The 12742-nt window shown below is 41.1% G+C and overlaps 1 protein-coding gene across 3 annotated transcripts in view; it reads left to right on the plus strand.

Moving 5' to 3' along the window:
- The window catches only part of LOC147016565 (furin-like), a 107974-nt gene extending 95474 nt beyond the window's left edge, over positions 1-12500 (plus strand). For all 3 annotated transcript variants that reach the window (XM_085845338.1, XM_085845341.1, XM_085845339.1), the window contains 3 exons: positions 557-681; positions 1363-1452; positions 3900-12500. In XM_085845338.1, the coding sequence (XP_085701464.1) occupies positions 557-681; positions 1363-1452; positions 3900-4372 (688 nt within the window). In that variant the 3' untranslated portion in view covers positions 4373-12500. The remainder of the gene's footprint in view (positions 1-556; positions 682-1362; positions 1453-3899) is intronic.
- Positions 12501-12742: the final 242 nt, after the last annotated feature.

Genomic DNA, 12742 nt, shown 5'->3' on the forward strand with positions numbered 1-12742 from the left:
TGAAAGATATACGAACTTGGTCTTGCGAGTATTTTGATACGCCAAATCTACCTCGTCTGTTTCGCTCAGCATTTGGCATGCCATTGCGAGCACGATTGTTTGATCATGGTTTGGTGGAAACTGTACCAGAGGCTTGCTTTGCGCACTTCATTTCATGACAATTGCCATGTTTGAATCCAATATCCTTTAGGTTTCTCTGTTGGGCCATTATTTCCTTATTTCTGTAGTTTGTATGAATGCTTCACATTGTCTATAGCCTCAGACCCTGTCGAGACAAAACCACATAAGATGTACGTAGCATCTCTGTACTTTATCAAGAAGACTTTTTCAACCATTGTGCACTCATGTTTATACTGCAGGTGTGTTATTACGTGGGAACGACGTCATAGGCAGAGTAATTCGTGAGTGGCGGCGTTCTTTTTTTTTGTCCTTATAATAGGTCAGGATATTCTTGGTGGAAATATTATGTTGTGCAAGGAAATTCTGTTGGTACATGGTGGTACAATGGTTTTCTGCCTGTCACATGATGAACATGAGGGATTGTTTGTCCGAACAGGCCAAATGATATCCAGTCTGGTGGCTTTGACAACTGGCCTTTCATGACAACTCACAGCTGGGATGAAAATCCGAAGGGAGAGTGGACGCTGGAGATCAAAAACACAGGCTTCGCTAAAAACCGCGGTACTTATACCCAGTCTTTACAACAGCCGCCTTTCAACTTCTCCTTGCTATTAGCATGCTTTCTATAATTTAATATCACAAAGCCATGATGCCATATTGCTTCCCCATACCCTTGTAGATTGTCTGCAGCTGCAGCAGTTCAAGTGCATTATGGGTATTGGGATTGAAAGAGGCTGCATTGAGAAAACACATTGCTGTGCACATCTTGTATAGTTTTGTGATGACATGTATGGGGAGATGGAGCATTTCTCAAAGTTGGTTACTTAGAATTGACCGCACAACGATGTTGTACTGTAATTCGGAGGGTAGTGTGGTTAGTTGAATTGATTACGTAGTTGTTTGAAGGTAACATCTCCACGTGTCTACTTTCAGCTCGGAGGGCTTACTTTTACTCTGGCCTTTGAAACAAAGCCTGGTGTTGGCTTAACGGTCAAGGTGACTGGCTTAAGATCATAGGGTCTTGAGTTTGAGCCCCTGTCGTGCCGTCAAATAACACCAGGTGGGTTGACTCAGCCTGTGATCCTTCTGAGGTCGGCAAAATGAGTACCGGCTTACTGGAAACAGGGGGCACTGCATCAGCGACACGATCGTGCTCCCGGTATTGATACAATCAGCAGCCACAGGTTGTAGACAAAATAATAATAATAATAAACTTTTGAAACTGTGACTTGTCATTAACAGGCCCACTGAAGCGGTTCTCATTAGTCTTCTTCGGCACGAGTTACAGAGACCCGGAATGCAAGCTCTACGATACGAATGGGACCTGCTTGGGTAAAGTTCATTTCCAAATTGCCTCTTATATTTCTCTGCCCTTTTATGCTGTGTCTGCTCTCCAGCAAAGTTTGCACGGTTCTTGTCACCATGTTGAGTCAATGAGTTGTGGTGAGAATGTCCAAAACACCGCAGCTGGTCAGGTCTGCTAAAATTGCACAGTAGGAGTTGTACTGAAATCGAGCACGGTGATGTCGACGTCAAAGCATCATCTTGTGATTCCCGGTGTTCCGAGGAAGGCCCGTGAGTACCATGCTCCCCTTGTCGTCACTTTAATCACCCATTATTCAGTGTCGACTGTCTGAATGCAAGTCGTTCAATGTCCAGTAACGGATAATATCAAGTCTGAAACAGAAACGATTTGGCATCAATTGACCACTTTAAAATGAGTAGGTCAGGTCATTCATTCATTCATTCATTCATTCATTCATTCATTCATTCATTCATTCATATACCATGCTTTATAGTTTATACAGAGCGTTGTTCTGCCGAAGTAGTTCGTTTGGCTAAAGTTACAACACTGGAAAGGTCACCACTCCGATGCAGAGTACATGACTGAGTGTGCAGGAATTTGAACCTTGTTCAGAATGCTGGAGATAGCTCGTCTCCTCTTCACAAAAGGCACCGTGGCATCTTTACCGTCCACCAACTAATGCCGGCAGATGGGACACCTAATTTAACATCCATCTGAGGGACGGAACACACATTGATCCTCCCTACGAAATAGATGAATCATCCTCCCTTAAGAAACACCAAGGTGACAGTTCAGAGTTGGGTCGGGATTCGAACCCAGGCGAGACAGCCCAGAGGCGAGTGTGTATATCAATGCTGTCCTTGCCCGCTCAGTTTCTCCTTGCAAATATAAAATCCCAAACTGATCAATGTTGTTTGCACATTCCATATAACGATTTTCTTCATCCCTTCCATGAAACCACAGCCCACAGAACAGCAGGTAAGTAGGGATCCTAGTCACCAGCAATCAATGGTGGAAGGGGTGGCAAAGGTGCCACTGAGATAAGAGTCAACAACAATGTGAGGACTGTTGTTACATGTTAACCAGATGAGGCAGGGAAGGCAGATTATCTACTTCCTCAAAGGGCATTAATGAGCCAGCTTGGTTTCCACCAGATGTGCTGACATGTTACCCAATGGAGAAGAGGCCTTTGTCAAAAGATTAGCTCAGCTGGTTAGAACGTGCCCTAACCTGTATTTGAACCCAAAACCTCTGTGATGTTAGTCCAGTGATTGATTTATTTATTTATTTATTTATTTTTAATTTTGCAATTGCCATGAGGTTTGCAACTTGCAGAACATCTTTTACTGACTTTGTATACCTGATGATGCTTCACAAGAGAGGTTGATGCACACCGTGACCTTGTCCTCTGCCATTACCACCTTGTTCCCAAAAAGTTTCATGATTCTTAAACAAGTGCGCATTACAGAGCTCCTTCAGTTGCAACCTGTGTATCAGGAACTGGTATTCATACCGACGTCACGGAGCCTTGCCGAAACATCCCAGCAATCTTTTCTTCAGCGCAAGGCTGCGGGTGGAATCATTTGGTGGGAGTGCAGCTGTGCGGCTGATGCAGTGCCTCCTGCAGATTTGAGCAGGAATTTTGAATTTGGCCGTGGTGCCAGCGATATCTCGCCCGCTCTTGGCGAAGGATGCCATGGAATCTTTAACGTTAACCAACTAATGCTAAAAGGTGGAACACCAAGTTTAACACCCCTCCGAGCAACGATGCACGCATTGATAAATCAACCTGCCTACGAAACACCAGGAAAACAGGTTATAGCTGGGCTGAGATTCGAACCCATGCGAGACAGCTCAGCAGTGAGTGTACATACCTCGAGGATATCCTGCTAAGCCCTATCCCAGAAATGAACTTGCCTTTACCACCGAAAGACATACGTTCATCGGGTTAAAACGTCAGCCATACTCCCTCATCGATATGAAGACTCGAGCGTCAGTTCCACCTCGGTTCAAAGGAATTCCAACCTTGCCGAGATGCTGTTGATATTTTTTTAATTTATCGACCTCTTCGTTCAAACTCCTCATGCTTGAGTGCCTGGAATTGATCTACACATATGCCTTGTGTATCAGTTATTAAAAAAATTTCAAACTGTTCTCGTAAACAGTGGGCTGTCCAAATGGGTTGAAGGATATTTGGAAAGTCGAGTCTCACCCTGTGCCAGTGGGATGATAGCTTAGTTTCTTTCACTGGGTTTTTCCAGGCACCCACCACCGATACTTGGCACCGATGGAATAAGTGTTTTCGTTGGACGTATGGAACTCGTGTGCTACCAGCTTGTAAGAGTGATTTATTATCCCCGCTTGATCGATCCTCTAATCGAGTGAAAAGCAAATGTTTCTGTAAAACTGCTGCTGTCTGTGAATGGAATCCACAACATCCAACAGGTGGTTGGTTACTGGTGTGTCTTCACAGAGTGTAACAAGAACTTGCATGCGCACTTTGACACGTGTGTGGAGACGTGTCCAACTGGTTTCTGCGAAGTGCTGAAAGATGGGGTGCGCGTCTGCACGGCCTGTCCTTGCCCCGCCACGAACGACGACCACGGTGGTTGCTTCCATCGATCGCAAAAGGGACTGGCGAATGGGAAGCAACAGCATGCTTTGCAGCCTGGCGATGGAGAGCAGAGGTATGGTGTTTTGAGGAACAAACTGAACCCGTCGACCAGGTACTTATCGACAGCTGCATTGGTGACCTTGGCAATTTTGGGTTGCGTCATCATAACACTTCTAATCACCGGAATGTTGCTGCTGATCGAGTGGTGGCAACCCAGTATCAGGAAGGAGTATCGTCAGGTATCAGCGATCACAGACGACTGCGGCTGTTGTGCTTGTGAAGACAGTGAGACGGAAAACAACAGAGGGAGAGATTTGCAGATGGAGGCCTGACAGTATGCACGTCAATTTTCCTCTTCAACCTCCTGCTGCACGTTCTTGCAGCATTGTACCTCGGAATACCGATAACATAAGGTCTTGAGGGCTTCCGGCCTTTATCTGTTGAATGCAATATTCTTTCTAATACTTCTTCGCTCAGAATGGTCGCAGATGAAGTTGAACAGTAAAACCTTTTTTTTTTCTTTTTTTTTTTAACTCGGCACCCATTAGCTCGTACGTTGATAAAATTTGGGTGAAGCAATACCTAATCCGTGCTGCATTCTAGCAGAATAGCACTTTGTAGGAGAATGAGCGAGCCTTCTGATGCCATTTCTCACCGTTTTATATAGTGCCTTGCCACTCATTCTTCATCATTCATTCCTCGCCTTACTCGTTTGCCGTACCGTACTTGATTTGCATGTGAGACTCGCCGTTTTCATGTGTACAAATTCCATCGCCCCCATCGATGCTTTATTTGATTCATGTCGTTGTTGTGAGGGCATCATTGATTGAACTTGTCGTCCCATACCACCTGCCTCCCTTTAAAGACAAAGCTTTAGCATTACTTCGGCATTTTAACCACCTTCATGTAGACGTGCTGAGACGTTACCCTTTTATTTTATTTTTTTTACAATTGCATTTTGGAAACTTATCTTGCTAAATTGAATTATCACTCATGCAGGAAGTTATCTATGACTTGGCGACCATCATGCTGCTCAGAAACCTTTGGTGCTGCACCCCAAATCTGCCCCCTCACTCTCCTCTCCTTTCCCGTTTGTTTTGTCCTTATTCTTCTTTTTTTTCTTTTTTTCCCCCTTCCATTGATAGCTGTTTCCAAATTGGTTCATCACTTGCATTTTCCAGCGTTTTGGTTCTGCCATTTGTTGTTATGGCTTCAATAGTTTCTGGAAGCTTTATGCCAATTCACTTCTGTAGTCTATAGTTTTCTCTCTGTTTTTCGTTTGTTATGTAATGTTCTTCCATGAGCAGCATTTTTTTTTTTTTGGAATACAAGGTGGCTCTAAGCTCATGGAAGCCTTTCTTCTGTTGTTAAAATAAATGAAGCCTATGAGACTGGTGTTGCATTTCCATGATGACTCCGAGTACATTGGCACACGAACGAACGTCGGTGGTGCGGAAAGTGAAAGAGTGCATTTCCAAACTGACGAGCACGATGGCACGATCCAGTGATCCAAGCATGTGTCCGATCACTAGGCAGAGCCATCAAGATGAAATAGTACAGAGATTTCATGTGAAGAGTTTGTCGTTTTTACGGTCGTGGATACTACAGGGTTTCCTGAAAGTCGCTTCACCTCTTCCCAGTGAAGCATTCGTTATTAAACTCCCTTAATATCCAGGTTTTATTGTGCAGTACTTACAATAAAAAATGGAGTGCCTACGCATACAATGATTAATTAATTATTGTAAGTACTACACAATAAAACCCGGATATTAAGGGAGTTTAAGAATGAATGAGTGGTAAAGCGACTTTCAGGCAACCCTGTAGAATGGCCAAATTTTCCAAAACAAACGAGTTCAATGTAGTCTGGGAGCCAAGTGAGATTTAATTGTTCCGAGAGTTCCAAAAGGTTCGATGTGATTTAGGTGTAAAGGGACCTTAACTAACAGCAAAAACCACATTCTTAAGTAAATATACTGCGGGATGAGATGGGGGCGCCACTCGAATTACCCCCAAAATGCCATTTCATTGTTGTTAAAGTTCCAAGCATAATTCCTTTGCTATTTTGTAGAGGACATCTCACTGATCCCAAATCCATTACTTAAGAAAAAATATTTTGTGGGAAAGGCCATTTATGATGCATGCTAATTAGTGCTTAATTAGCCATTTAATTGTTGTTAAAGTTCCAAGCATAATTCCTTTGCTATTTGGTCGAGGACATCTCACTGATCCCAAATCCATTACTTAAGAAAAAAATATTTTGTGGGAAAGGCCATCTAAGATGCATGCTAATTAGGGCTAATTAGCCATTTAATTGCTCTTAAAGATCCATCATTGGAACCAAATGCAAAATGTAAAGTCCCCTGATTTAGAATCACCGACTTAAGAAGAAAAAAAAATGTGGGAAAGTCCACTTAAGATGAGGTCAAACGCTAATTAGTGCTTAATTAGCCATTTAATTATTCTTAAAGATCTAAGCATAATTCCTTTACTATTTGGTAGAAGACATCTCACTGAGCCCAAATCCATTACTTAAGAAAAAATATTTTGTGGGAAAGCTCATTTAAGACGCATGCTAATTCAGGCTAATTAACCATTTAATTACTCTGAATGATCCATCCTTGGAACCAAATGCAAAATGTATCGTAAATTTCACTGATTTAGAATCACAAACTTAAGAAGAACGAAAATGTGGGAAAGTCCACTTAAGATGAGGTCAGATGTAATTATCATGGTTGCTTCGCAAGGGCACTGATTATGAAACTGCAAGTAATATCGAAACATAGGCAAGGACAAGATAAAAAAAAAAATTATACTCTGTTTATTTGGTACGGCATATACTCCAGAAAATAAAGAGAAAATGCAGGTCTTCATCATGAATGGCATCCACCATAATTGCACATTCTAAGTGTTTTGAAAAGTTTCAACTTACCAAATCCAACGCACGTGATATTTCAAATAATATCCCGATCTTGAAAGGCTGACAAACATGTTATGTTTGCATGGTTGGTTTTGAAAGGAAATTAAGTGGGAGGTACAGTAGAACCTCTCTATTAAGGACACCCTTGGGACTGACAAACGCTGTCCTTAATAGTGAGGCGTCCTGATTACAGAGGTCAAATTGAATGGAAATGACCAATTTGGGACTACATTGGGTGTCCTTAATAGAGAGGTTGTCCTCCTGGTAGAGGTGTCCGTTAAAGGAGGTTCCACTGTAACTATTTTGCACGGATTAAAAATAAAATCCCACAACTGTATTCACCATCCTGCAAATTTCTAGTCCAGGGGTACAAGAAACAGAATGTATCTGGTCAGAAACTATCGTTGTCTGCAATACCAAAATAAAGTTTTAAAATCACATATAATAGAGTTTGCAAGAGCCATAACTTTGCTTTGGTTACCAGAGTGAACACTGTCAATTAAAACGTATCCACCAGCATTACTGAGCACGTCATACTTCTCATAATCACTTTTTCAATAACTGATCATACAGTATTAGATGCAAAAAGTTTCCAACTGATACCGTCATGTTCACAAATATTCTAGAGACTGTGCATTGTTCTAAAATGTAAGAGTGTTTGTGCCAAAGTCTCACAGATCCACAACTGAAACAACAGGTATTCTGGGTAGACATCATGATGATCAATTATGCAAACAACTGGGGTTTATAGTGCACATTCTTACAATATATTGCTTTCGGAAGTTACTAGTACTAGCAAAAACAGATAGCTTGCCTTATCTATTTTTAGTGCTAATCATCAGTATCACTATCAGATTCAGAACACCAACAGCCTAAAATTAAATGAAATTTTTAAAACTTGTATACATTTTATTTGCCAAACACGAATCCGCATAACAGGCATACAAGATACAGAAAACAAAGACGGCTGATCTGGAAGGTTGTGACCTCCAACACCCCTTGATCCCTAGTGATCAAGTGTTAAGGCAAATGGAAATGAATGCAGAAATTCTGATCGCTAACACTGAGCTGGGTTTACGGTGTGACACCTGGTGTGATCCTAGCACCCAACGCTGGCTCTGACCTGTGATCACACCTGGATCGAGTGTGATCCAGGGATCACACCTAGATTCTGTAAGCAGGTCACAACTGGTGTGATCTTTAGTGTTAGGTGTCAGGATCAGGTGTTAGTGTGATCTTAACACTGGCTGTGACCTCACCCACTGTATCAAATGCTGGTCCAACTAGACCATTATCTAGTCTGAAAAGTTAACCAATAAGGCCAAATGTAACTTATTCTGAATTTATAGCAAAAACAGATTGATACCAGGTTACAATTGAACTAATGAGATTATTTCAGCATTGGCATACCATATGCATGCATGTTGAGAAAACTGAAATTGGCATGTCATTGAAGGCCTTTTACTAATTACCGGTACTTTACTTGTTTTGAACTTACCTCGCCAAGGGGCTCTGTTGTGTCCTTTTTACCTTTAAGATAAAGCAGCCCTCATTTGTGTTGGATAGTAAGCAACACATTGTCAATTATTGATGAAGGAACTGGTTCCGTTGCTTTAATGTTGGATTAAGATTGTTAATAGATGGCAGCACTGATATTATCTCGGTATGTGAAGCCAAATAGGCCAAATATTGACTTGCCTAACAACAAGCTCATCAGTCAGTGTTAGTACCGGTAGGTATGGTAAAAATCTCCCAACATTTTTGTGACCTGTCTACATCCAGCGCACTAAGAATGTGATCTATACTATAACAGGTATGCAAGAATGCAATCCTGAAGGCGAGCTTCATTGAAATGGAATACAGATATTACAATATAACCCAATGACTGATTATATCTGACCTCATCTTAAGTGGACTTTCCCCACATTTTTTTCTTCTTAAGTCGGTGATTCTAAATCGGGAGACTTTACTCTACATTTTGCATTTGGTTCCAATGATAGATCTTTAAGGGCAATTAAATGGCTCATTAGCCATAATTAGCATGCGTCTTAAATGGCCTTTCCCACAAAATATTTTTTCTTAAGTAATGGATTTGGGCTCAGTGAGATGTCCTCTACCAGATAGTAAAGGAATTATGCTTGGATCTTTCAGAGTAATTAAATGGCTAATTAAGCCCAAATTAATGTTTGACCTCATCTTAAGTGGACTTTCCCACATTTTTTTCTTCTTAAGTCGGTGATTCTAAATCAGGGGACTTTACTCTACATTTTGCATTTGGTTTCAATGATGGATCTTTAAGAGCAATTAAATGGCTAATTAGCATGCATCTTAAATGAGCTTTCCCACAAAATACTTTTTCTTAAGTAATGTATTTTGGATCAGTGATATGTCCTCTACCAAATAGCAAAGGAATTATGCTTGGAACTTTCACAACAATTAAATGGCATTTTGGGGGTAATTCGAGTGGCGCCCCCTATCTCATCCCACATTAGATTTACTTAAGAATGTGGTTTTTGTGGTTAGTTAGGGTCACTTTAAACCTCAATCATCTCAAACCTTTTGGAACTCTCGCAACCATTAAATCTCACTTGGCTCCTGCTCTAAGTTTACGTTGAATTTGAGGCCATAAATGTATTACATAATCATGGTAAAGTAAAAGAGGCAGGGAGGGGGAGTGATGGCAGTTAAATATTGTACGACAGCATTTTTGCAAACGTCATTATTTAACAGAATATCTCCTGCAGTATCATGCCAACAATGAGTGCATCGTATAAATATACTGTCAGAGCACAAACCAAAGTGAAAAAGGATACAAGCCGGTAGGTGACATGGATGGTCACTATATAATTGCATACTAGTCATACAGTTTTTGATGGATCGGGCTGAAATTTTTTGACAAAGATGTTGATTATAGTCCGCATTAAAAGCACGGAAGCCGATTTTTTTTTTATTTTTTTATTTTTTTTTTTTTTTGGGGGGGGGATTTTTTTCGAAAATTTCAGTCTCGTTGCAAGGCAACAGTGGCATCCATAGCAACGGTGCTCCAAAGCATACAACTAGATCCAGTCATACAACTAGTCATACAAAAGCATACAACTAGGTATGAACCTACCAGTCAAGTTTCATCAAAATCAGTTGACTCCTCTGACCTCCAGAGCTGTCCATTACATACAAACAAACAGACAGATGGAAAACCTGAGAATAAGGGTAGTCTAGCGACCACCCGATAGTCTAGCGACCACCCAATAATGCTGTAAAACAAAAAAAAAATCCTAAATCCCTTCACTTGCATCGTGCGTAAAAGTTCTCAACGAAAGTCACAATTTTGCTTCTCAACCTGAAGACTTTGACAGTATCGGACCCGTACCGAATGAGGCTTTGTTTGTTTGGTGGCAAACACAACATAAACTAGAACACTCAGTAGAGAACCTACCTCCACCAGACTGAACAGTTCACGTTTTGTATCCCGATAGGCCGGATCTGCATCCGGACCTGAACCAAAATCGAATCGGCTTGTTCTTGTCACCTAACCAGCTTATCCACCAAGTTTTGTCATAATATGTCCATAACTTTTTGAAATGTCGTGCGATTATATAGTTTTTGGCCTTATCTCTCAATGGTAAAGAATTACTTTAAAAATAAAAATAAATTCTCGAATCCGGAACCGGATCTTCACCAAAATCGAATCAATTTGTCCTTGTTACTCTCCCAAGCTGTCTTCCAAGTTTTGTCTGAACCCATACAGAACTTTTTTGAGATGTACTGCTCATTGACAGACAGACATACAGACAAACCAGGGGTGAAAACAACCTCTGTCCACCTTAGGTGGCTGAGGTCAATGTTCCTGGCCTATTGAAGGATAAAATAAAAATCCCATCTAAGTTATTCGTGCCCCTAATCCTATCAAAATTTAATAATAATGAAAACAGTGAATTACTGTGTCGTGTGTTTTGTACTTGGATTCATGGAAATGCGGCTTGATGGTTTTGGCTGTGGCTCGGAAGTGGTTAACATGCGTTTATGGGTTGTGCGTTGTACGTATGTAAGTTTTATGCGTGATTTACATGCATTTGGACGAGAGTTCAAATTTACTTTCCTTTTTATTCCTTCATCCACGAAATAGTGAATTTACAGTTTGAATCATGTTAGCCTCCCGTGAAAGATTCGGGTCCAATTCACATTCACAACCTCATTGCCGGTGCTTCTCTGTAAATCGTGTTGCTTTCGTGTAAAACGGGATTTTAAAGTTATTAATTTATGCATTGTACACACTGTTTTCTGCATAATTATTCCTTTTTGTACGGTGTGGTATGTTATTGATGTGTGCATTGTACCCGCAGAAATTATAACATTTCTGATACTTGGAGCAAGTGCACGATGACGCACGTACTCGGACGAAAGGATAACATTGCTATTTGGTCCAAAGCAAACGACGCAAAGAAAAATATATATTTTTAGCCACTCTTGATTTTATGAATACACAATTCGGTTTTCACCGAAATTCAAACTCTCATCGCAGTTTTCCATTGATTACCTCCACCGCCGAAGGTGGAAGAGGTTATTTTTTCACCTCTTTCTGTTTGACCGTGTGCTGGATATCTCAAAGTTGTGCATGGATCTGGATGAAATTTGGTGGACAGATTGGGTGTGCGACAAGGATGAACTGATTATATTTTGGTGACTATCCGGATCCGGATCTGACTACTAGAATTTTAAAAGTGATTCTTCTCCTTTGAGAGATGGGGCGAAACCGAAATATAGCATGATATCTTAAAACGTTGTGGACAGAATCATATGAAACTTAGTGGAGTCTGGGTGTGTGGCGAGGATGAATTGATTCGATTTTGGTGAAGATCCGGGTCCGGATCTGGATGCGAGAATTATTTAATTTTTAAAGTCACCATTGAGAGATAGGGCCAAAAATGATATATAGAATAATATTTCAAAAATGTATTTGGCCTGATATGTTGTCGTGGATCAGGCATTGCGTGCCGGAGGTATGCGCTCTACCGAGTGCCCTTCTAGTTATTCATTTAATGACTCATTTGTCCCAGTGCATTTGAACAGCAGGACGCCAGCCATGTTTGGCACTTGGGCTGTTTCCACTGCAGAGCCAGGCCTACGTTTGTTGTACATTGGTGTAAGGCAGCCAGCAATCAGAGAAAGAAACCAGCCAACACTGAGGCTGCAATATTATCGCACTCGATGTTTTCTTGTGGAGAATTCTTAATCCATACAAGTTCTGAATTATTCACGAGAGTTGTTTTAAAACTTTCTGACCGAGGCATTTTACTCCATCTTGATCGGTGTGCAGTTGTTTGTTGACGTGTGTTCTTATGCACTGCCTTTCAACTTGTCCTCTGTCAAGCTTCCCTTCCCACCTCAACAGGAGAAATACAAACATCAATTTCGCTCCACCCTTACAAAATGCAATAACGAGGGGGATCCTCCTCTCGATGTACTTTAACCTTGAACAGAATCTTGACTTTCTTTATTTTGTCTTCTGAATCTGATCTTGAAATGTAATTAAACGCAAATTCTCACTTTTGGCTCAACTAGTCCTTTCATCGTTTGACTTTTTGGAAACATGTCAACTGCTGCCCATAATTTGTCACTTTTATAAGCATTGTGACCACCCTGGTCCCCTTCTTGTTCTTCTCATGGGGGGATGGGAGGATGGGGGAAAAACCACTCTTTGGGATGGTCCATGAATCCAAACGCTTTGGAGTTTAGATGGTCCAGTTTCATAGGATGGCGAGGAACTACCATCACGCTACTCAGTTCC

The sequence above is a fragment of the Eptatretus burgeri genome, chromosome 11 (assembly GCF_056783735.1).
Source record: "Eptatretus burgeri isolate ZD-2024b chromosome 11, Ebu_testis_v1, whole genome shotgun sequence".
Lineage (NCBI taxonomy): Eukaryota > Metazoa > Chordata > Myxini > Myxiniformes > Myxinidae > Eptatretus > Eptatretus burgeri.